General features: G+C 40.9%; 1 protein-coding gene across 15 annotated transcripts in view; it reads right to left on the bottom strand.

Moving 5' to 3' along the window:
* The window catches only part of ATP2B2 (ATPase plasma membrane Ca2+ transporting 2), a 396,770-nt gene that overhangs the window by 101,281 nt on the left and 273,532 nt on the right, over window positions 1–21,957 (bottom strand). For all 15 annotated transcript variants that reach the window (XR_009959696.1, XM_062585783.1, XM_062585782.1 and 12 more), the window contains one exon: window positions 17,557–17,754. Coding sequence is in view for 14 of the 15 variants with exons in the window: in XM_062585783.1 (XP_062441767.1) it covers window positions 17,557–17,754 (198 nt within the window). In the remaining variant the exon portion in view is untranslated. The remainder of the gene's footprint in view (window positions 1–17,556; window positions 17,755–21,957) is intronic.

Genomic DNA, 21,957 nt, shown 5'->3' on the forward strand with positions numbered 1-21,957 from the left:
CAATATCGGTATGCTTAGGTGCAGCCCAATCTGTTCACCTGCCTTCAAAATCAGGAGGAAGCAGAATTCCAGGTGTTTAAGGAGTACGTGAGATTAAAAAAAGCTATTTGCCTTTCAAGAGATGACCTAGCTGGCTAAGAGATGACCTAGCCGGTTCAAGAGATGTTTTCTTGAACTATGCTGTGTTTTTGTCTCAAAAGTATTTTTTCCGTTTTAATAGAAAATAAATGTAAATATTGAATAGAAAATAAACATTCCCTTTTTACAGAAAAAATGGAAATTTAAACCTCTATTGCTACATGTTTGTAGAATCTTTTTCATGTACTTACAGAAAAAAATCGCTTCTGGTTTTTCTCCTCTGCCATTTTATCGCACTGTTGTCTCAAAATTATAGGAAGAGTTCTATGCATTTATAGGAAGAAAATGTATGCATTCATAGTAGGAAAAAACACTTTTGCTTTTTATGCCATACATCTTATACGGTCTGTTCTCTTTTCCACAGGGCACAGTGTGACAGAGTATCAACTTTATACATAACAGGAAAAAAAGGGGGGGGGGGGGAAATATACGTAAGACAGACAAAAGAGGAAATAACACTATGCCTAAGCAGACCAGGCAAAATGTAGTTTAGAGCATCTAATGTTTATAAGGGCTGTTCATTTGACCTTTAAAAACTGTGTTAAGATCTAAGATTGCTGTTAGGCTTTCAAAAGGTAGTACTTGGTTCATGACATTACCGCAAAAAAATGCTTGAGATTTTATTACTGAAAGGCAGAGACTGAAAAAGCATCATGAAAGTGTTTTTAATGTGCATGTAGATTATGTGACTGTAGTACAGTTTACTTTCAAGATGATGAATTGTGAGATAGTCATCTAAAATTTATATTTAACATAGGCCCTATCCATCAGAGAAGTCAATTTCAAAAAAGTAATCACGTTTTTAATATGGAAACATTTGCTACCCTGACTGTGAACACATGCCATATGCGAGTGCGTTCCCAGAAGTCTCATCCTCATGAGACAGAAAATCATACTTAGTTTGAAACTGAGAATATCCAGGCTTCACTGCTAGTCAAGAAAGTGAAGAGCTGTAACTTCTTTGGCACAGAAAAAGCAGATCAAGTCCCAGCAGCAGCTCAGCTTATCCCGAAGAGCGTGCGGGAAAACGCAGGTGAGCCTCGCACCCCCTGAGCGGCGGGAGGACCCGAGCGAGGGGTCAAAATACACTCAGAAATAAAGGGGGGGACGTGTCCTCCACTGCCTATCTGAAAGGATCATCTCGGAATATGGCGAATATTACAAAATATACAGAATAGAATTTCAAATCTTAAAACTTGACCAGAAATAGGTCATCAAACACCGTGGAAAGACGGTTCTATAGAAGGGAGACGAAGGGGAAAGACAGAAATCAGGGGTAAAGAGGATTTGGGAGAAAACAGGAGTAACTCAAACCGACCCACGTAAGCAAGGCACGCAAAATCGCACCACGCTGGGGTTTCACCTCGTCGGCTAAGCCTGGACGCGTCTCTGCCGGCAACCCGGGCACCCGGCCGCCGCGCGGGCCCCACGCGCACGCGCCTCCCCCCGCGGCCTCGCCGCGGCCCCAAGAGCCTGCTCGGCCCTGGCAACGTCGCAGCTAAACGCCAGAGGCTGGGAAGAAGAAACAGGAGAGGAGGGTGGTGGTATGGCACGTGGGAAGGGAGCCGTACGGTAGAAAAGACTCGTGTTGCGAGCGGAAAAGCTTACCAGAGCAGGCGGAAGCGCGTGGGCAAGACGGCAAGCACGAAACCTCACGGGTGCCGACCGGGAAAGATCAACTCGGCGGATGGTATTAACCGTGCTCTGAGCGCGGCGAGAGCCGCAAAGCAGGAAGGGGAAGGGGAAGGGGAAGGGGAAGGGGAAGGGGAAGGGGAAGGGGAAGGGGAGGGGAAGGGGAAGGGGAAGGGGAAGGGGAGGGGAAGGGGAAGGGGAAGGGGAGGGGAAGGGGAAGGGGAAGGAGATGCCCCCGCTCGGGAGCGCGCGCAGCCGGGCGTTAGGCGGCCGCTCGCTGCTCGAGGCCGGCCTGCTTCCCACCTCGCGCGCCGCCCGTTCCTCCGAGGATACCGGGCAAACCCCGAAAGGGATGCGTAAGCACGGCGCGGCTAAAAAGAGTACCTTTTAAATATATCTTATATCCGATCCGTATTTTTTATCTCTTATATCTTTTAAGTATCAAAATAGATATGAAGAGGTTTTCTTGATTGGGATAATAATTGTAATTAAAATCCACATCATCTGAAGCTGGACCATGGTAATTTTTAAATCAGAGAAAGTATACTTAAAAAAAATCAAAAAGCTGAGAACATCTGTATCCCTAAGTCCCAACCCACAGCGCATACCTCTCAGATACTCATTTCAACCTACACGTTTCTATTTTTAAGCTGAGAATACCTTGTACCATTTAAATTCCCTAGGAAAATCTCACAACGCCTCCACAAGTAATTTTTTTTAGTCAGTCAAACTGGTTTTGTCATCAGAAAGACAAGAGCTTCTGTGCTTAAAACTTTTTACTTAATAGCCTCCTGAAAAGTCATTTTTCCTCAGCTGCGACTCCCGCACCGAGGTCGCCAGAGCGAACCGAGCCGCTCTCAGCTGCAGCCGGACCCTCGGCACCGACGTCACCAGCGGCGCCAGTTATTTCGTCAAAGGCACTTGTTCGGGCAGGAAGAAGAGCCAAAAAACGTCGCAGTAAATACCCCCAACCCCCTTCCTTAACAAGGTCTTTAGAGCGGCGAGAGACACTGCGATACCTACGTGAAACCCCCCCGCTGCCGCCTGCACGCCCTCCCCGCCGCAAAAAGGCTGGGAACTACCGTCAGATCTTCCACGGGCGAAAGCAACGGGCTCCAGTATGCTAACCAGAGCATAACTTATCTATCACTGTTACTGACGTCTAGCAGTGAATTTACTCCCCAAGTATACTTTGTGCCTGCGAACGGGACCAAACAAATAAATTCAAAATAGCTGAGCAACACCAGCGTTCTTTGGACAAATGCCAGCTCCTGGCAACTGACGGCCCCTTCCAGCCTGCCTCTGTTCTAGCAGTGATGCACCTACTTTTTTTCCAGCTCACAATGTATGTAGTATCCTTTTCATATACTTTTTTTTAAGCTATCAGTTCTCAGCTGAGAGCGATACTTAAATTGGGTTTTCCTTGCTGACTTGACCTATCTTTTCTTTCTCGTTGCTTCTTACAGAACAACCAAACAATGTTTGGATATTCCAGATCTGCCTTTTCAGATTTTCGTTTTACAGTACAAACACAAGTTGATTAGAAAACTGCAATACTGGATGAGCAGAACCTCGCAGACTCTATTACATCTGAAAGACGATGGTTCCCAGAGAAGGGGAGGATAGAGTCAGAAGGCAGACAGACAGACAGACGTGACATCCAGCTAGAAAACTGTGAGGTTAAGAATCAAGAAGTTAGTGATCAGGAAGTTTCAGAAGAAGAAAATATCTACTTAAGAAAATTTTAGTGCAGTCTTGACTTATCTAGAAGCCATTCGTGAGCACTTTAGAATAAGGTAAAAGCTAGGATAAAACATATTACAGAACAACCAGTACTATAACATTTTCATCCAAACAGTCATAAAAGAGCAATTAATTTCACATAATTATGTTTTCAGTAAATGTGTTTGCAGAGCAACCCAGCTAGAATTGCAAAATAAATGTTTTCATAAATTATCAGAAATACTTATTCCACAAGAACAAACACTCATAAACAGGAATTACTAAACAAATAGGACAGTCAAAACTTCTTAGAAATAGACAAAATAATGAAGCAAAATAATCTCAAACTCTAAGTAATTAATTATGTAAAAGGTAACTGAGAGAAGGAAAGACCGTCAGACTGTCCGGGCTTTGGCTACCCTAGGAAGGATTTGCCGAGATAACAATAAACTTCTTTAGTACAGATACAGTTTACTCACAGCTCATATGTCTGTTAGCATAACTTGTAACCAGTCCATAAAAGAAAAACGCTTTTTTAATTATTACTTAACTAGAGATAGACAAATTTTAAATCAATGTAAAAAATATTTATATTTGTCAAAACCAATTGTTTCTGTTGTAACGCTGTATTTCAGTACTCATATCATCGATGTCCACAATGCAATCTCTGGTTAGGGATGACATTTCTTTGCATTCACCCAGAACATATGGAAAGGGCATTCACATCCCAGTTGGACAAGCTTTAACCGAGTACTAAGCTGCATGTGCTAAATAGGTGCAATCACCGCTCATCCAGAGAGCAACTCTTTTTTATAATTTTAAAAGAGTGCCAATAGTCTGCAATCCTATTGCCCAAAAGTTAAGAAATTCTCCAAGTTTAAGTCATAGTTCCAGAAAAGCATACCAGATGCTCAACCCATTAACAAGCAGGTGCTTAACCTGCTAACAAGGTTTTAACTTCAAACACTCTCGTCTCTGTCATTAGATTTAGAGTCTTTTCTAAGGGATTTTCATGAGCGAGAAAAAAAATAAAACTGAAAGACCTTGGTCGAGTTCCAATGCAGAATGAAAACATGTACCAATATATTGCAATGAAAGTTTGTGCAGTGGCCTGTCTCAGGATCTACAGTTTGGGTTTCTGGGAGTAAGTTTGATCAGATTCTGACCTCTCAAGCGATTCAACCACATCAGAAAAATGTTTAAGCTTAGACTGAATCAACAACAGGGCAAACCAATTTGCAGAGAAGAATATGCTGCATAAATAAGGCATTCCCTTCCAATGGTGATGTGTCAGGACTACGAGAAAACCGAATGTAATAGGCAAACTCACTTTGAAAGATGTATCTACTACTAAGTGGAATGAATAGGTAGGAGACTCCGATCTCAGAGAGCTCCAAATCACACAACTGGAATACCAATATAAATGGTACCTGTTGACTCAGAGCTCGTGAAAGAAAAGGAGGCAGGCGGAGGGAAACGAATGCCTCTTCTCAGGACCATATATTGTAAGCACAGGCTTGAAACAGGCTAATAGGCCAATGCAAACAAAATATTATGAATAAATCTGAAAGGTGGAAATTATAATCTCTGTTAGCTTGGTATTAGTCCTGATGTAGCTGTCCAAATGAATGTTGACATTTTTTCACTTGGGCAAATTTAAGGAAGTTTGAGTTACAATTCTATCCAAGCTGTAAGAAAAAGCTGCAGAGGGAATGCTGCAACCACTGGGGTGAAGTTGTCTTGGGAGAGCCTTATTGAACAGGGAAGTCCCACTGAGGGCCTGAACAAGCTGCTGAAAAGCTACATAGTCACGGGAAAACAGGTTACATTTGGAGTCCTAACAACGCAGGCACCAAGCCTGCATAGACCTGAACAACCCAGTCAGAGAGCTAGAGCTGTGGCTGCTCGAAGCGTTTCCGCAAGCAGGAGAGGTGCTCCCATGTCTCCTGCAGCAACCTGTGACAATTTCCACGACTTCCTGCATGCCGCCGGATGAAGAGGAGCCCGTGAACACCTCCTCAGCCGCCCCTCTCAGTGCAGATTACCAAAACCACCAGGCAGCACAGAATCCAAGGGAAATAAACACCTGCTTAAGCATAAACCGGTCATCACCAAGGCGCTTCAATTTGATAGGCTTTTGCCTAAGTAAAAACTTAAGTAACACATTAGAAATTAATATAGAACAACAAATGCTTCTAAATACACCGTAAGACTGAGAGCTTTCTTGCTTACTAAATTCTTATAAATCATCCCCATTTTCCTTCTGGCTGAAGCAGAACATTTAGAAGAACAAATCATAAAAGGTTTCGAAAGCAGCATCTGCCCAAGTAATGAATGCTTATACTGTTGCATCACTCCTTGGTTGCTTTCTAATATAAACAAAAAGTACTTGTTTCCAAAAATATTCATTTTTTTTTCTTTAAAACAATATGTTCTAACCAAGATGACCGCATTTAACAGATACACTACAAAAGCTTGTAAGATAGTATTGAAAAAGCTGATTTTGCCTTGAAAGCTTGATAGGCTTCTCATCAGATCTATTAAGGATTGAATTGGGGTATAACATGAAATTGTGATCTCGGATTGATATGCTTCTTTGTACATCTAGAACTTTTAAAAATAATTCTCCACTTTTTCCAACCTTCAAACTCTGCAGAGAGAACGAGCTACCAAGAACTGCTTACTGATTTCAGTTCTTACAGGTCCACAGACCACAGGTTGACAGTCACTGAAAAAGAGAATTTGCAACCCTGTGGCTTAAGCAATCTAACACAGCCAAGTCACTGCAAAATCAGAAAATTAAAGCCATGCTCTTTTGAGCTTGGGCTATGGCAATGTGCTCTGCAGTCAGTTCTTGATGCATCTCATCCTCTTTCAGTGTCATTACTTCGCTATTCATCTGTCACATTCTCCTGAACAGGAACACAAGGTTGGAAGAGATGCGGAAAATTTATAGACCTCAGCCAGAAAACAAGCTCATAAACTGTGGTGTTTATTACATTTATTAAATATCCAGGCCTCATCATTTGTGCCAGAAAGCAGTAATAGGTGAAAAATCACGTCAGTAAAAGATTAAGCACTATAATAAATGTCTTGCACCAGAAGTCATTAAAATAGTCCACCAATACTAGCAAATAAGAGGAGATTTGCAGTGCACTCCAGATGCAAAACAAAATGTTAATATAGATGCATGTAAAGCAGGCTAAAGCTACAGTTAATTAGAATAATCACTAAAAACACATATTCTAATATTTTGCATATAAACTTTGGTTTCAAATACCACATAGTTTTTTTTTTAAGAATCTAAAAGTTTATGTATACTTAATTGAAATAAGATCATATCCTAGTGTGAAAAGTATGAACTACTTATGTAAGTAAAAAATTGGTTCCTATTTAATTGTTACTTTTCTACCAGGATACAGACGTATTTAAAGAGCAGTATAATTCAGTGCCCTTACACACAGTATTCACGCTATCGCTTTAGGTATAATGGACACAGACCGTGACAACAACCACTCGCTTGTCTGTGCTTTGCTTCTTAGCAGCAGGGCGCGGGCACGGGGCTGAGCTGCTATCTGCCTTGCTGGAAAAGTTTAAAAAAAGAACAAACTCGTGTACCTAAACAAATCTGCAGCTCAGCAGTTTTGAGACTGCTATGTCCAGTGCCCAGGTCAATGACTGATTACGCGTGTGGGAGCGTGCTGAGTTTTCAATACCGTGTCCCCAAGGCCAGCTTTGCTGTTACTGGTTTCACCAGGATAAGCAGCAGCAAAGTGCTAAATACTTGCCTGCTCAGCAGAGCTCTGCTCTTCGAGAAAGTACACCTGCCTTATTTCACCATCTGTGGCCAAACATTCTCTCCAGATAGTATTTTCCATTCTGATCCAAAAGCACCAACAGATACGAACGACGAGTGCGTGCAGACTTTGGTTTTACACACTATGTACCCTCCTCGGAAACTGAGAGATACTGATATTTGTAACTAAGTTAACTTCCGGCAGGTAAAATACGGCTCCAAACATAAACGTGACTAACTGGTCTGCAAATACCTGTAAAATACGACGTGAGCACGGGGACAGGTGAAACGACCGGCGGGGCAGCTGCACTTTTATCATCTCCGCGTCTCTTGTGAATTTTCATATTAAATTTTTCATATTAAAACAAGTGAAATTTTGCTCTCTTTGTTTTTAAAAGGTTTGATATTTTCTACAGTACAACTTAAAGATGCAATGAATTTTCAGTGCAGCAGAAACATTACTTTTATATACTTGATTATTAAATATTGCTCAAAAATGCACATATGCTGTGGAATCAGCCTAGCATCTTAACGCTGGCTTCACAGTGCAGCAGGGAAAGATGTATCTATTGTCAGCTATGCCTGATTTTAGGAGATTTATAAAATAATATTAATGTCACTCTCATAAAACAGATTTTTGTGCTGCCTGTATTTATGTATTTTTAATGTAGTTTATACTATCAAATGTAAATTAAAAAAAAAACATTTTGAGACTGCTACAAAGACTGGACCCTTCACTTCATCCAATTGATTCCTTAATGACACACACGATTCTTTCACTCATTAATCAAACAGATTTATGCATATGAATGAAATTCGAAAAGGCAGATTTGTGAGAGAGGGGGTGACGCAGGCATCACCTTCCCACGGAAATCTTATTTGTCCCAGCATTTCGGACCGACCCGGCAAGGCTCGGTACATCCGAGGGCAGACAAGGGCTTAGAGACGTGCCTTCAGCAACCACGGGGGTAGCCCTAGTGCACTCCTGTGCTAAGGAAAACGCACGGTAACATCCTGGATGCAAAATATAGGGATAAAGACAAGGTAAAATTTGATAAATATTGCATTAATACCTTTAGTATACTCATTTACACTTATTTTCTCTCACTAAGAAGTAAATGAATTGAATTCGTCAGAGGATGGTTCAGGATTTTCATCTGGTTATTTATCTGAAGTTACTGTTAATTAAAGTCTAATTAAATTTAGTAGAACTGCTTTTACTTTCTTTATTTAACTTCTTTAAAGTAACAGCTTATCTCCTAGGACCATTTTCTTTTAAGCACAGGGGTTACACACAGGTATTTCTTTAAATGACATCTAGAGCCACACTGAGTTTCCAGTACTGGTTTCTAATGTTAAGGTAATACAAACGATAAATATTAGTAAAAAAGCAAACAAACAAAATCCCCCAAACTACAATAAAAACAACAGCGTGTTCCCATTTGGCAGGAAGGGATTGTGCTCTGCCACAGAGTTTGATGATTCTGAGTACTATTTCCAACAGCAGATGAAATGGCAGTGCTCCTGCAGAGCTAATCCTCTATTAACTTCATATCCAATCTTTGTTTCCTGCCCAAATGACACCTGTGTGTTTCTTCCAGGCTGCCAATATGTGTTTGCATACACAAGAATCTATTTCAAGGTTTCCCCAGCAGGCATTTTATATATTTATACAATTTAAGAATGAATTGAATTCCATCAGAAGAATGCAGAATTTAAACAGTCCCCAGAGGAAAACAAATAAATCTACTAAGACCTTACTTCTTGAAAATAGAATATGAAAAGCTTATTATCTTGGCAATAACTCTAAAGAAGAAAAATGTTAAGAACTGGGTGCTGGAGGAGCAAGAGATTTCCAACATCAGCTATCTGAAGCACTAAAATGAACATAATTGCATCACAGCGACTGGCAGAGAGAAGGAAGGGAAGCAAATCACTGAATAAAAACCCAGAAAGACAGAAGAGCTTCGTAAAATCCAAGGTCAAGCTCCTCCGCCCTGCCCAGGAAGACCGCAAGAAGGGTCTTCTCGGCCCGGGCGGCCGAACGCCGCCGTGGCTGCTGGCGTAGCGGGCGCGGGAGGGCGCGCTACAGCTCTCCCGCGAGCCCGGGCGCTCACAGCGCTTTGCTTTTAAACGCGAAGGGGAACTGCAGCCTGCACACGTCCCGTGCGCGCCAAGAAACCAAAGAAATTAGACTCCACGATTTATCCCCAGAGCAAGAGGGCAACACAGCTCTGAGCCATTATTTCATGTGACGGTGCGAAATCTTTTTCCCCTCTGCTGTCCCACGCTCTTCACATGCATCTTTGCTGGACGCCGTGATGCTCACCGAGAGCTGCCGACGCAGTAAGGCCACCTGTGCTTGCTGGTTCCGTCCTGCACCTGAGAGGAAAATCCTCTACGTGCAGAGAAACGTGTACAAGAGCAGAAGGTAAATTCTGCATATAAACCGCCAGACCAGTGTATAAGATCTTGGTTCATTTGCAAATACAAGTAACAGGTGGGCAGAAGTTACCCTTGGGTGAAAAAACAGGTTATGGAAATGGTTCAATGCAGGATGGGAAACTTCAGCTTTTTATACCTGCAAATACAGGAAAAAAAAAAAAAAAAAAAAAAAAAACGATGAAAGTCTAAACTAGAGCTTAGAGTTGTATCAGAAAGGTGGTATTTCTTATTTCCCCTGGATGCCCCTATCAGCTGTAATGTTTGTTGTACGTCACTAGAGCACAATTCCCTTTAGCTGGCTAGATGTCATGTGAAAAGCAATAAAACCATCAATTAATCTAAGGAGAGCTAAGCGTTGTAACCATGAAAAGATACTGCCCTCACTAACAAGAAAGTTGAGATCTTTCAAAGGAACAATGCGTTAGTTACCTGTTATTACAACAGTTTTTAAATCCAATACCTACAAGAAGCACCGGGGATTCGGGACGGACAACGCATCTTTATCGTGCGACCCTGCGGGAGACCAGCTGCAGCCCAGCAGAGAGCCGCTGCAGCTGTTATGCCCCAGCAGAACCAGCATCAAACGTAGAGAACTTGCAAGGAGGAGGATTTCACTTGCCCAAATGGATTGAAATCTTTAAAGAACCCACACACCAGTACAGACTATGAACTGGATGGAGAATTCATGCTAGCTGACGTTCAAGCTGTGCACTTCCACTCCTCACCAAAGAGGAGTTGGTGAGGGCTCCTCTTCTTCTATTAGTTTTACTTTTTTTCACTTCCCTGTGCACACACTGCACTAATGGCTGGTTGCAATCTTACCCATTGGGACTTATTTCTACAAAGCTGTTCAGTATGAAAAAATACCAAGAGCTGTATTTTTACTCCTATCTTCGTATGCAGTAACATGGTAAGATACAGCTCCCTCAGAAGATGAGGGCAGCACAGCATTTCAGAGGCCAAGCAGTATCTCTGGACAAGGTGAGTGTTGAGCTGCTCAAGATTTTTTCCCTTCCCCTCCAAACTAATTTTTATAGACTTATCATCTAAACAGCACCTGGTTTCCTTTGCTTCTGTAGTGGAGGCACTTACATCTACACACAAATGCACCTACTGCTACAGTCCTGCTGAGGGTGTTGGTACTTTTACAACCAGTAAACCCAGTATTTCCATGTCTGACTGACTGTGCCATCAGTCTCTGTACATGTAGTCATTCTGGTACACATATAAGGATTTGCTAGCTAGGCACAGAAAAATGGTACTATAAGTGAGTATAAAGATCTATTACATGATAGGGATGCTTAGAAAGAAGGTAAGTAACCATCCAACAAGTGACTTTTGTCCTCATGAGAGCTGTGGATCAGTTGTACCTTCTCTCCTCCTACATGGATGTTCTTGTCCTTGTCACATCCTTGCCAAATCTCCATGCCATAGCTTATGTCCCTGCTGAGCAAGCAATATGGCACATTTTACAAATGATGAATGTCTGAGCGGGGAACCATAGGAAATACAGTCCCCAGTAAAGAAACTTAGTCATGAGAGGTCAACAGGCACCTGAGCCACAACTCCAAGCAGCGCTCCGTCAGCACCAGCAGCACAGTCCAATGGAACTGACTTGGGAGGACCAAATTTCAAAGGAATGTGTCCTGTTTCTTTATCTATTCATGCTCACTAGCTTGTTGCATGTGAAGGGGAGGGCTAACCCAGGCAAATGTCTGTTGAGCACTATTAAACAACATAACTGATCACCTAACTTTGTTTTTGATAGAGAGTTTTGCCTTGGGAATTTTAGCAGAAGCTAGCTCAAACAAAAAGTATCTTCCTTTTTTCCTCTGCCTAAGCTGTACAGAGCTATACTTGAAAATAGGAATCGTGAGTGTGGCTACACACTGAACATTGAGATGTTAAAAGACCTTACCTCAGGGTGCTTTTTTTCCTCTTGTAACCCATATAAGAATATGAGATTGCAGGAAGAAAACTTTAAAAGTTCATTACATTCATGTAAAGAGTAAACAGCCATGTGCCGAGATGGATATGTTTTTTGCAATAGGGTAGGAAGACCCATATGAGACATAGGGCTTGAAACATAGCAACAAATCAGATGGCTCAGAAATTGCTATTGAAGGTGTTTAGCAGAGGACTCTGAAAATTTGCAGCCAGTTCAATGATATAAACAGGGGATGCAGTGAAGCTGAGGGGTGTTACTGATACGTTCTGCACTGCAGGGAAGACTTCAAAAAGGTGCAGAAAAATTACACAAGTGGTACAAGCTCTCGGCACTCCTGCAACAAGAACTGGCTAAGAATTTATCTAAGGTGAAAGACTCGGAAAATCCAGGTGTAAGATTCCTTCAGATCCTATGGTCAAAGCGTGACAGAGGAGTGCTGCAACTGCTCATTCCTCGGTGGCAACTGTGACTGGCAGTACCTGAGCTCCCTTTCCAGAAGGCTGTTTCATTTCCAGAAACAATCATTCGAGATGAAAATCCAGGCACTTTGCCTCAAAGAACAATCCTTTCGATTTCTGTATTGCCTCTAAAAACAGGACATTCAGTATTTTTTTTTACAAACTGTATATAAAAATGGGTTTGCCATGATATACAAAGACAAATACTTCAAAGATAGTGCAAGAATAAATATAATCTACAAAGGAAAAAAAAGTATTTCCCATATATTCATGCAATCCTCTTTACATATCATCGGCTAACTAATTTGTCTGCTCAGGGAGCAGGGTTTGAAACCTAGTAGCCAAGAACACGGAGGGATTATATTCTGAGGCACAAATAAAGTATTATTAACTAGCCTAAGTCACATCCCCATGCAGATCACCACTGCAGCACTGAGTGCATCTGCACTGCTCATTTCCTCTCGAGCCACGATACACTTGCTAACACGCAGCAGCAGCAGCTCTGCACTTTTTGCAAAGAGGGGGGAAATTCTGCGTGGATCAGTAATGAGAGCAACACTTGCCACGGGGCTGACAATCTTTTACGCAAAAGTGCTCCCCTGCTCCTAACGGGCTGTCAGGTGGTAAGAGAGGGCAGAGCAGATCGTAAAAATGGCTCTAGCAGCGCCTCTAAGACAAAATTCTTGAAACATTTGCTCTTGCTGAGAAACATGACAATACAGGAACTCAAGCGACTTCTAGAGAAGCCAGAAAAGCAAATTACCATGCTGTCTAGTCATTCACGTAGATTAGTTTTTGTGATTGTGGAAAAAAAAGAAGTATTGCTGTTTTCCAAGATTCATCCACATCTGAGATGAAGAATCATAGCAGAAAAAAACTTCATGTACTACTAACAATTTATTACTACTTCTTTCAGTTAAGATTGATTGAGAAAGTTTATTTTTCTGTAATTACTGATATCTCAAAACTATAGAAATTTTCCAGCAGTCTAAACTGAGTGCAATTCCAAACACAATAGTTTTTGCTTACTTCACTCAAGGCAATACCAAACTCAGAGACATTTGGAAATGCCAGAACCATACAAAGGGCCAAAGGGCTTAAACTTTGGCAAGGTATCATCATGTATAGCTTAAAATGGGAAATACTAATCAGTATCCTAACACATAATAAATAAATAATTGCCTCCGTCTAATTGTCTAGCTAACAGCTGCCTAATATAGCGAAGCACACTAATGTACACGTACATTTAACTGTATCTCCATATAAAGTTCCTGAAGCATTCATGGATTTTTAGATCTGTAGAAGTTACCATTCTTCCTTCAAACTCAGCAGAAGAAAAATAAATGCATTTAAATTGCAGAAATTGATTAACTATTAATTCTGTTAAAGCTTCAAAAATTAAGGTTGATTGTATTGATTTTAAAAAATAAAGATGGTTTCAATTTATGAGATCACTGTTAGATAAATTATTTATTTAGATATATTAAGATATGTAAGAGGCAGATATATATTTATTAGACTTAAGGACAGTATATATATATAGTAGCTTTAAAAATTTACTATACAGAGATAGATAGTTCACTTTGAGATGGTCGTAGAATTTTGAGTTAGTTCTAACTTATAAGCAAATGAAACATGGCAACAGATATCATGTCTAGCAAAAAAGCTGAAACAAAATAATCAGCCAGTTCTAAACCAAAACATTCTGCAAAATTTTAATTTTATTACCATTTTCTTATTTGAGATTTTATGCAATTTTTATACAAAAAAAAAAAAAAAAGGCTGAATACCAAAATGCCTGGCCTGAGGGAAATTCAAATTTTCTCTCAAATCTCACACTCACTACGTTGCTGCAAGCAGTGCTGTTCAGTGAGTGTGCAGAGCCAGGGAGTCTAACAGAGCTCTGCCTTGCCGGGTGACGTGAGCCAGCAAAGCACAGCCATTTCTGCTGACTGGTTAACCTCCAAAAGGCACAGCTCCCACTGAAGACTAATGAGGCTCTATCAAAGCACAGCCTTGCTTTGCACTGGTCTTTTCCAGATGCTCTTCAGATGCCCTTTGGTGCCTGCTAGAGAACTTGCACTGCACAATTCTCATCTCTTACTCGGGCTTCTTTCCGTATACGACAAAAACGCAAAATCAAAGCTTTCCAGTCCCTGCAGACTCCAGTCTGTCCAAACCTTTTCTCTGATCCTTCCCAAGACATAGCCTCTGTTATAAACTATAGCTTTAGCTCGGACTACCTAGCCGGATTTCTCATTGCCGTTGCTCCTGAAGGTCTAGCAAGGCCTGTTTGAACAGAGCAAAACAAACACTTGGCTAACGCTAATGTTTCTGCTACAGCCAAAGCTACCGCTGTGGAAACATCCCCTTTCTCTCATTGGAAAGCCGCGGCCTCTTTGCAGCTCCTTCTCCATCAGAAAGGCTCACGCCTTCTTGATCGCATATCTGGTCCTAGTCACAGACCTCAAAGACATCAAACAGGTGTAAGATTATAGCAGACACAGTTAGCTGAAGGTTCAGCACAATTACGCTGCCACGTGAGCCTAACTTACAGCACAAACACTTACTATAAGAAGTAGCATGTACAGCGACTCCACAGACTCAACAAACCCACGCGGCTGTTGTATTTTACCTCCCTGGGATATCACGGTTACCCAACAGCGTTTTTTTTTTTTTTGTTAAGTACTTTACATTGCAACAGTTCTGAAATTATGTTTACAATAGTTTTTAGGTCCAAGTGGACCTAAAACTTTGGAAGGTCCATGCAGATGACAGTGAGTTGGTGAGTTCAGATAATTAGCAGTGATGACTTGACAAACTGGTGTGAGGAGGACAAGCAACCTGCATTTACATTTCATTTTGAAAACGAAAAGAAATTCAAGAGAAAAGGTTATGTCTTATAGACTATAAACAACCATGTACCACAGAGCAGTGTCCTGTTACAAAAAGGAGAATTTTGTTGAGCTCCAGACAGAAGCCAAGTAATAACAACAGCAGCAACAACTTCTAGGAACAAGTTTGAAAAAAAGTGAGAATGTATTATCTATACGGAGAATTTTTTACTAAAATCTCCAGTGAAGCTGAGCATTAGTTAACCATGAGCCAAGCTCTGGCGGCAGCCAGCACGCCCCAGCAGGCGTTTCATGATGAGACGGCGCGGAGAGCGGGAAGCCGGAGGAGCCGGCAGCGCCCACCGCCTGCTTCCTGGGAAGCCAGCTGTCCAGCGAGCCGGACAGCAGCACTGCGACCCCATCCAGAAGCTCCCCGAGAAACTTTTCAAGCCAGCTGTGGAAGAGTTAGGCAAGTTCAAGAGCAGACAGCTAGCAAGATATGCCAGCTCCCCTTCCTAATTCCTGGTGGGCTCTGTTTTCAAAAGAAATATGCTTTCCCAGGGAAAAACAAATACAAATTGCAAATAAATGTAATTTCCATGAACACCTTGAATCTGGGCTCATGATCAATTTAAGAAATACTTTAAATTGTTCAGCAAATTGATTTAAGGTGGTAACAAAAAAAGTCTGTTTTGTTTCTTCATAAAAAATTCATTCGATACTTCACTCTACACTATTTTACAGATAATTATATTTTATGATGGGTTACCAAAAGTCATACTAAGCCATCAAACCTGTTTCTGTTCTTTTCTGACTACACCCCACTTACAGCAATGGCAAAACCAAGTTCAACACGTCAGTCTTTTTAATGTATATGACTTTTTAAAGAAGGATAAACTATAAGATAATATACTATAGATATCCTTTGCATAAGTTTATAACATGCTAAAGTTAAAATGAGAATTTTCCACATTTACATAATTGCTTAAAAAAAGAATTTTAAAATATTAAGAGGGCCTTTACAATATATTCAAAAGGTTAGATTAAAAATATTCACTAGCTTGATACATCCCCCCTGTGTAAAACATGGCCAAAACCTTCTAAGAAAACAATTCTAAAAGCATGGCCAAACCAGTTACCACCAAACGAAATACAGTGCTGTGGGAAAACACGAACACATTTTCCCAGGCTGTGCTACTGAGTTTTTCAGGCTCTCCCATCTCAGATGTGTCATACATTCCCATGAGTACATGAATATTTTAAAAACGTTATCAAAGAAAAATTTATAGCCTGATGATGCAACCCCATCTAAAAAAACCCTGTAACAAACCTATTTTCAAAATTCCTTTCCCATCAAATAAATTCAAAAATAAGAGACTAGTCTGCACATATTTGTCCAAGAAAAATTTGCAGAACCATTCTTGTAAACCATATTTTGTGGTTTACAATGTCCCCAAGGTATTCTACTATATGTAGTTATATGAGGTAATAAAAATAAATAATGTTTTCTTCAGTTAAACATCAAATGACTCCTTTCCCTTCCTGCACCTAAATTGGACATCTGCTGAAAACAACAGTAATGCATGCGAAATTCAGTGCAAAAGAAACAAGAGACACCTGATTATATATAAAAGATTAAAGAATCATAAATATGCTACGGGAGCTAGGCATAGCTACGTGCTTATTTTCCTTGTGAATAGAAAAGGAAGAAGGAAGGGTCTTCAAGGAAAGGAGCCAAAGGAAATTGAAGCAAATGTAAAAAGCATTTCAAGGCTATATTTAGAGGAAGACATTCTTCATACACTTGCCAAGCTGTTCACGTCATTTCACACAGCATGTTTTATCCAGCTTTAGAAGTCTCAGAGAGAAGAGCATTATATTAAAAAAAAAAAAGTCCTGGATCAGTTGCCAGAAATGGTAATCTTGCAAGTATTTAGAGGACTGAATATTTTAAGCATGTGAATTCAAGATAACTTTCCAAAGGAAAGAAAAAGGAGGGGTGGGGGGCCTAAAACTTTCTACAAATATAACAGACGGTTTCTGCAATATAGTCAATGGCAGTACAACAGTCAGGTAACATGACAAGGCCTCTATCATTTCCTTTTGAGCTGAGCACCCTAATCTTAGCTATATCACTAAAAATATTTAAATGATTGAATTTCACCAAGAGCAAGTCTTCAGCAGGTACAAACTAACTGAAGAATTGTACATATTTATGTATGTAGGATACAATGATTTATATAAGTAATTACACATTTCTCCTGTGTAATGCGGTAAACAATCCACAATGAATAAACAACACCAAACATAAGCTCAAAAATGAAAACAGAGACAAAAATACTCAAGCTTTCTAAGATTATTATGACTTTTCTTTAACTCCTTTAGTACATGTCATGTGGTAGAGCTATTTCATGAAGAAATGTCAGGCATACAGAAAATACGTCAGTCCCATGCAACAGTAATAGCAGAAAACAACAGACATTTCCTGTTAGGGCCCTTCTTGAAGATGGGGACGGAAGGGATTTCAGGTACAGGACTGTTATTATTTAAATTTAGGTGAGTGACTTTTAAAAAAGTTTTTACCTTCATTCCCTTCTCCAGGTGGTTGATAAAACGAAAGCCCCAAAGATATGATGGCTGCAATTTCCAAGATTATAAGAGTCACATCCTGTAGCGCTTCCCAGACTAGCTGTAAGAATGTTTTTGGCTTCTTTGGAGGTATAAAGTTTTTCCCAAAAATAAGCTTTCTTTTTTCTAGGTCTGCAGCAGTGCCAGATAATCCTGTAAATAAAATAAATTAAAAAAAAAATGAAGTTACGGTGAAATAGAAAACACCCAATTGCATCTACATTTCCATAAATTATTTCTCCAAAAAGAACTGCAGCTATATCATCTATGACATAGTAACAAATAGGCAGATTTTCCACTTAAATTTTGCTTTTGTAAGAGGATTATGTTTTGAACAGAATTCTTAATGACCATTTAATACTAATTCTCACCAACTTCAGTCAAACAAAGCCTGTGAATCGGCACGTTTACTTTAAAAAGACCTATAGGTAGATATATATATGTGTGTGTGTGTGCACGTATATATGTGTATATATATGTCTATATATACATATATATGTAGACATACATATGCAAGTAATAACTTCTGGAAAAAAATCCTAAAGCTCAAATAAATCATTCCTGGGAATGAAGACAGAATAGCTGGCAGCAGCTTTTAACACCAGTAGAAGAAATGTATCCCGGTCCTGACCTCAGGTGAAGGACCCCGAAGTCAAAATCAGTAGAGCGTGCCCTGAGCTACGTCAAAGCAACCGTTCTCTCTGCGAATGTGCTATCGCACGGTCACTGCGATGAGCTGCATGAAGTTTTAGCTAACTGAAAAGACAACCACAGAGGCAGGATACATGTGCTGAGAAAGTAAAAAGGGAAGGATACGGTACCTGAAATGAATAAATGAATGTATTTTGCATGATACTTCAATTTAAAACATTTCAATTTAGAGATATGAGAATGTCATTGTATTTGTGCTGAATAGTTCTAGGTTTCACTTGCATGCTTGATTATTCTTTTTATTACTTAAGTGTGTGCATTTCTAGAGCCCTTTCTAGGAAAAAAAACCTGCAATAAAATAAAATAACTGGTTACAAATATCTGTCAAGTAAAATTTGGCATCAGTGGGAACACACACCAGGCCGTGGTTTCTCAACACGATCAGCAGCATAGAATTATGATCACGTTCATTCACATCAACATGACACATCGAACACAGCTCACCTGAGGGCTGCCCACAGAGGACTACACGTGTGCCGGCACAGCAGCGAGGGAAGGCGCCGCCGCGCCGGGAGCCTTCCCGACAGCCGCCTTCTCAGGCCGGCCAGGGCAATTCCTGCCCTTCCCCACAGCGTTTATCTGTCGGGCACCTCAAGGACGCACGGTCCTCTCAACAGCACCTTCAAGATGCCAAGCAAAAGGAAACAAGAGCCTAATGTGCCAGTGGCACCCAACTTTGTATCAAATTCAAGACCAGCACAACCGTTCCCAGCACTTTGACGGAAGGAGCCCAGTAAGGAGCCGGCTCTTAGACCGAGGGCCGCAGGCCCCAGCGTAACGCGCTCGAGCCTAAAGCGATGCTTGTCTGAACATATCAATCTCACCACAGTACTGGCAAAGACGTTGGCTCACCTTTCGCTCAAAGTATAGAATTACAACAGTTGCGTAGCTTCTGGCTCTTGGTTAACTCATCAAACTTTCATCCCACCTTCAGCTCCTAAGAAACACTACCCTTCTCTCCCAGATAAAGGCGTGCTCTCGTTATTACTATCTCAATTTATTTTTCCGTACCTAGTCCTTCTTGAGACTACACAACAGAGGTTTCACCTATTATAAAGACGTGTCTATGTCCATCCAATTCAGAAAAAGTCATTAAACTTCTCAACTTCCATCAAACTTTCTCTGTAAGCTTCCAGTCAGCTTCTGCTGCCCAGCAAAGGCTTTGCCCCGAGGAAGAACCAAATCCCAGCTACACTGAAATATAAATTTCACACTATGCGCCATTTGGCTAGGTGCTCTTTTATCGGACGAATGCAGATCACGGAGCTCAGGACAACACACGGGAGAGATCAGGGGAGTCAGTCACTACTGAGGGGTCCAACATAGGAACAACCCTTTAGAAGAGACTAGATAAATCAAGTTTGATCAGCTTTGGGGAGTTTTTTTTTTTTCCCTAAAAACAGCAGTCATAATTTGCCTTAGGCACCTCAAAACACAGCGTACCCCAAATACAGCTGAAATGCCATCGGAGGAAAGCACTCCAGCTTCTTTGGAAGGCATCGACAGCGCTGCTAGCGGCTGGACTTTAAAGACTTCTTCAATGCACGTGCCTACAAGCAGCAATGCTGCACTGAAACAGAAAGACCTCAAAAGCATGTGGGAAAGGGAGAAAGATGTCTGAAAAATGCCCATTTTCCAAAGCAGAGCATATGTGCACAGTAGTGGGCTAGCTCCAGCAGGAAAGCAGATGACCAGGTACTCAACAGGGTGAGAGGACTGTCTGAAATAGTAAGAGTGGCAGCCAGATTTTTCATTAAAGATGGTTTCCAAACCCAGCTGTATTTACCTAGAAACAATGAATTCTGCACTTCCCAAATTTTATGCTGTATGCTTCACTGTCAGGAGTCCAAAGAGAGACACATCCTTTCCTACGTTAGCGAGCAAAAAGCACACCCCAATGCACCGCAAGTACAGAGTGAAAAGCCTCCAAAATGAAAGGAAAGAATGATACTGGGACCCCAAAAGAAAAAATCTGCTTTTACTGTAAGACAAAAACTGCTCATTGACACTGAAATTTAGACACCATAAGGCTGAGGACTAGCGTGTGTTTAAAGCAGCTATCTTCACCATCATATTCCAGACTATTGCCTAAGTGATTTGCATTGGAATTTAGATGTACCTTAATATTTAAATAGTGCTCTGTCACCTTTGATGATAAATATTATCTTAAGACCCATAAGTAGGGAAGAGTTTACTCTTGTATATGATTTTCCTTTTTTTCTTTATATTTTTTTCCTGAAAGTGTGGATCAGGTGAAATTATTCACTAACTCAGAATCAATTTGAAAAATAGCTTTATCTAAAAATGAAAGCATATTCATGGTCAAGTATGAAATGTACTTTATTGTAAATAATTTAGAAATACTAAAAAACAAATGGCAAAGTTTTGTTCAGCTCAAAATGTTTCCTTCTTCTGAGATCTAGCCATCACTCAAAAAACTGATTCAGCTAAATTTTCATATTGGTTTTCTCCCCTGAATGCCATAAGCTAACAAACCTAAATTTAGGAATTTAGAAGCAGTGAAGAAATCTAAAGACTATTTGATTAAAGTCACAACACGAGTCCTAAAAGCTACTGCTAAGACAAAGTCAGAAAGGGACATTAGCATGGTGTTATAAAGGAAAAATAGAGTCATAAAGGATGTATGTAGAGAAGGCAATGTCATATAGAGAAATAAGGCGAGAACGACTGAGAACCCGAGCCAATTTAAGATGTTTATTTTTGAAAAGCTTCCATTAGTTAACGGCATCACTTCTCCATGCGACTGGCAGCAGGTTTCATGGAGATGCTCCTTATCTTCTTCAAAAACCTGCTTTATTCCGACAAGTTTGATTAAATAGTCAAAAAGTGTTTTGAGCAAACCTAACCTAGCTGCCCGACGTGGATTAGAGGTCACTCGCGCCCCGGGCTGCCCTGGCAGCTCGGCAGGACGCCGCTTCGCAGCCCGCGCGCGCCGACCGGCAGTGCAGATGGCGAGGACGTCAATTAGCACAGCGAGAGCGGGCAGCGGACAGCTGTCCCCAGCAGCGCCTTTAACCGGCGGACGGCTGCCCCGCTGCTAGATGGCCTTTTTCTTTCTTTCTTTCTTTCCTCTCTTCTCTTCTCTCTTTTCTTTTTTTTGGTATTACACATACTGATTACGTTTCTATTGCTGAATGTTTTAATTTTTGCTTGCACCTCCACTTACAATTACACACTATCGACTCCTGTGACAACAATCAAAGAACGCTGCAAATGAAAGTAATCAGAAATATCATTGCTCACGAAGAGAAGAAACATCTAGAGGAAACGAAGAATCAGAGAGAATTTAAACGATTAATGGAGACATCAGGTCTCTATGAACGTGCAGCTCGCCTGCTGGTGGCCGGGAAGCCGCGCGGCGCTGCGTTCTGCGTGCCGGCCAGCGACACGCGGGCTGGCTCTGCACTTGGGCGTGACGGTACTTCAAAAATTCTGCTGTATGTTGAAGCTATCCAACACTTTTTTTGCTTGATCTAAGTATTTTAGAATTATTATGCAGATTTAGATCATATACAAATACGTGCATATGTTTAGGAAATATTGTGAAAATTTATTACTGATGCTTCTTGCACTTAAACTTCTTAAGCTTTCAGTTCCCAAAACTTTATCCCCAAATTTGTTTGG

The sequence above is a fragment of the Rhea pennata genome, chromosome 12, assembly GCF_028389875.1.
Source record: "Rhea pennata isolate bPtePen1 chromosome 12, bPtePen1.pri, whole genome shotgun sequence".
NCBI classification, from domain to species: domain Eukaryota; kingdom Metazoa; phylum Chordata; class Aves; order Rheiformes; family Rheidae; genus Rhea; species Rhea pennata.